General features: G+C 56.5%; 1 protein-coding gene across 5 annotated transcripts in view; it reads right to left on the bottom strand.

Moving 5' to 3' along the window:
- Positions 1-477: 477 nt before the first annotated feature.
- The window catches only part of RAB43 (RAB43, member RAS oncogene family), a 34,763-nt gene continuing 33,586 nt past the window's right edge, over positions 478-1,654 (bottom strand). For all 5 annotated transcript variants that reach the window (XM_017511930.2, XM_037732591.1, XM_037732592.1 and 2 more), the window contains one exon: positions 478-1,328. In XM_017511930.2, coding sequence (XP_017367419.1) covers positions 1,078-1,328 — 251 coding nt within the window. In that variant the 3' untranslated portion in view covers positions 478-1,077. The remainder of the gene's footprint in view (positions 1,329-1,654) is intronic.

Genomic DNA, 1,654 nt, shown 5'->3' with positions numbered 1-1,654 from the left:
CCAGGCTGTAGTGCAGTGGCGCCATCTCAGCTCACTGCATTCTGTGCCTCCTGGGTTCAAGCAATTCTCCTGCCTCAGCCTCCCGAGTAGCTGGGAGAACAGATGTGTGCCACCATGCCCAGCTAATTTTCTTTTTTTTTTTGGTATTTTTTTTTAGTAGAGAAGGGGTTTAACCATGTTGGCTAAGATGGTCTTGATCTCATGACCTCGTGATCCACCTGCCTTGGCCTCCCAAAGTGCTGAGATTACAGGTATGAGCCACTGTGCCCAGCCGCTAGCTTCTACTTTGACCTTAAATATCCACTTTCCCATCTTCTTCCCCCACCCACCAGTCTTCTGAGTGCTGGACTGAAGGATTAGCTAATTTTGAAAGCTGAGTGGCAAAACACTGGGCCCCAAACCAGCAGACAGTCCCCACCTAGCTATGGGCTGTGACCCCATGCTGTGCCTATGAAAATGAGAAGCTACACAGAAAGCCAGAAAACTCAGAGGTCCTGATAAGGCAGCCAGCCAGGCCCCAGGGAGGTGTCTGTGAGTGCTGCACAGGCAGTGAAGGCAAGAAGCAGGTTCCCTGCCTGGAAGGGGCTAGGGCTTCCCTGGAGCTGCACTCAGACACCAAGTCTGTGGGTCTCATGATTCTTATACTGCTGCTACATGTGGAACCCCAGGATGGCCTGGAAGAACCCAGGGCACCAGCCACATCCCTGGAAAACAACAACCTGTTGCCATAGGTTAAGCAAACCCAAGAGAGGAAACAGAGCCAGCAGGCGTGGGACAGGGAGGACCACTGGCCCCTCCTACTGTGGCACACACCGGTGGGCTCAGGCCAGGCTTGGAATGTAAAGATCGCAGAGGGCCAGCTGCTGGATGGCAGGGTGGCCCTCGAGGGTACCCTGCTTCCCCTTCCTCAAGGAGAGCCTCCATCCCACAGCCAGACCATAGGATGCAGAGCTCCAGGGTTTTACCCAGCTGCTCTAGTCACCGGTGCCTGGGAGGGCTGGCTCTGGAGGGCTGGGCTTGGCAGGCCAGGGAGAGCAAGGAGGTGGGGAGCTCCCAGCCTGCCGGCCCAGCCACCGGTCAGCACCCACAGCCCCAGCCTTCTCCGATGTCCTTGCTGTTCAGCTGGATGTGGTCGGGGCTCTTCTCGCTGAACAGAGGGCCTCCATGCCGCATGATGAGTTCCGTGGCCACCCTCAGGAAGGCCTCCTCCACATTGCTTGAGTCCTTGGCAGACGTCTCAATGGCACACAGAATGTCATAATGCTCGGCCAGTCTCTGTGCCTCAGCGTGGGGGACCTCCCGAAGCTCGCTGAGGTCTGACTTATTCCCTGCAGAGGAAAGCCAGGGACAACATGAGGCCATGGGGGCTAGGCAGCCCAGTCTCACCTGGCAGGGCCACACTGACAGCTCCACACCATCCACTCCTCTCCACCACTACAAATGGACACCCCTGGGCATGGTCATCTGTCTTTCTTTAAAAAACCTTTTGGCCGGGCGTGGTGGCTCAGGCCTGTAATCCCAGCACTTTGGGAGGCCGAGGCGGGTGGATCACGAGGTCAAGAGATCGAGACCATCCTGGTCAACATGGTGAAACCCCGTCTCTACTAAAAATACAAAAAATTAGCTGGGCATGGTGGCGCGTGCCTGTAGTCCC

This window comes from Cebus imitator, unplaced genomic scaffold (assembly GCF_001604975.1).
Source record: "Cebus imitator isolate Cc_AM_T3 unplaced genomic scaffold, Cebus_imitator-1.0 Scaffold457, whole genome shotgun sequence".
NCBI classification, from domain to species: Eukaryota; Metazoa; Chordata; class Mammalia; order Primates; family Cebidae; genus Cebus; species Cebus imitator.
Note: the sequence above shows the minus strand (reverse complement) of the source record. Positions and strands in the feature narration are given on the sequence as shown.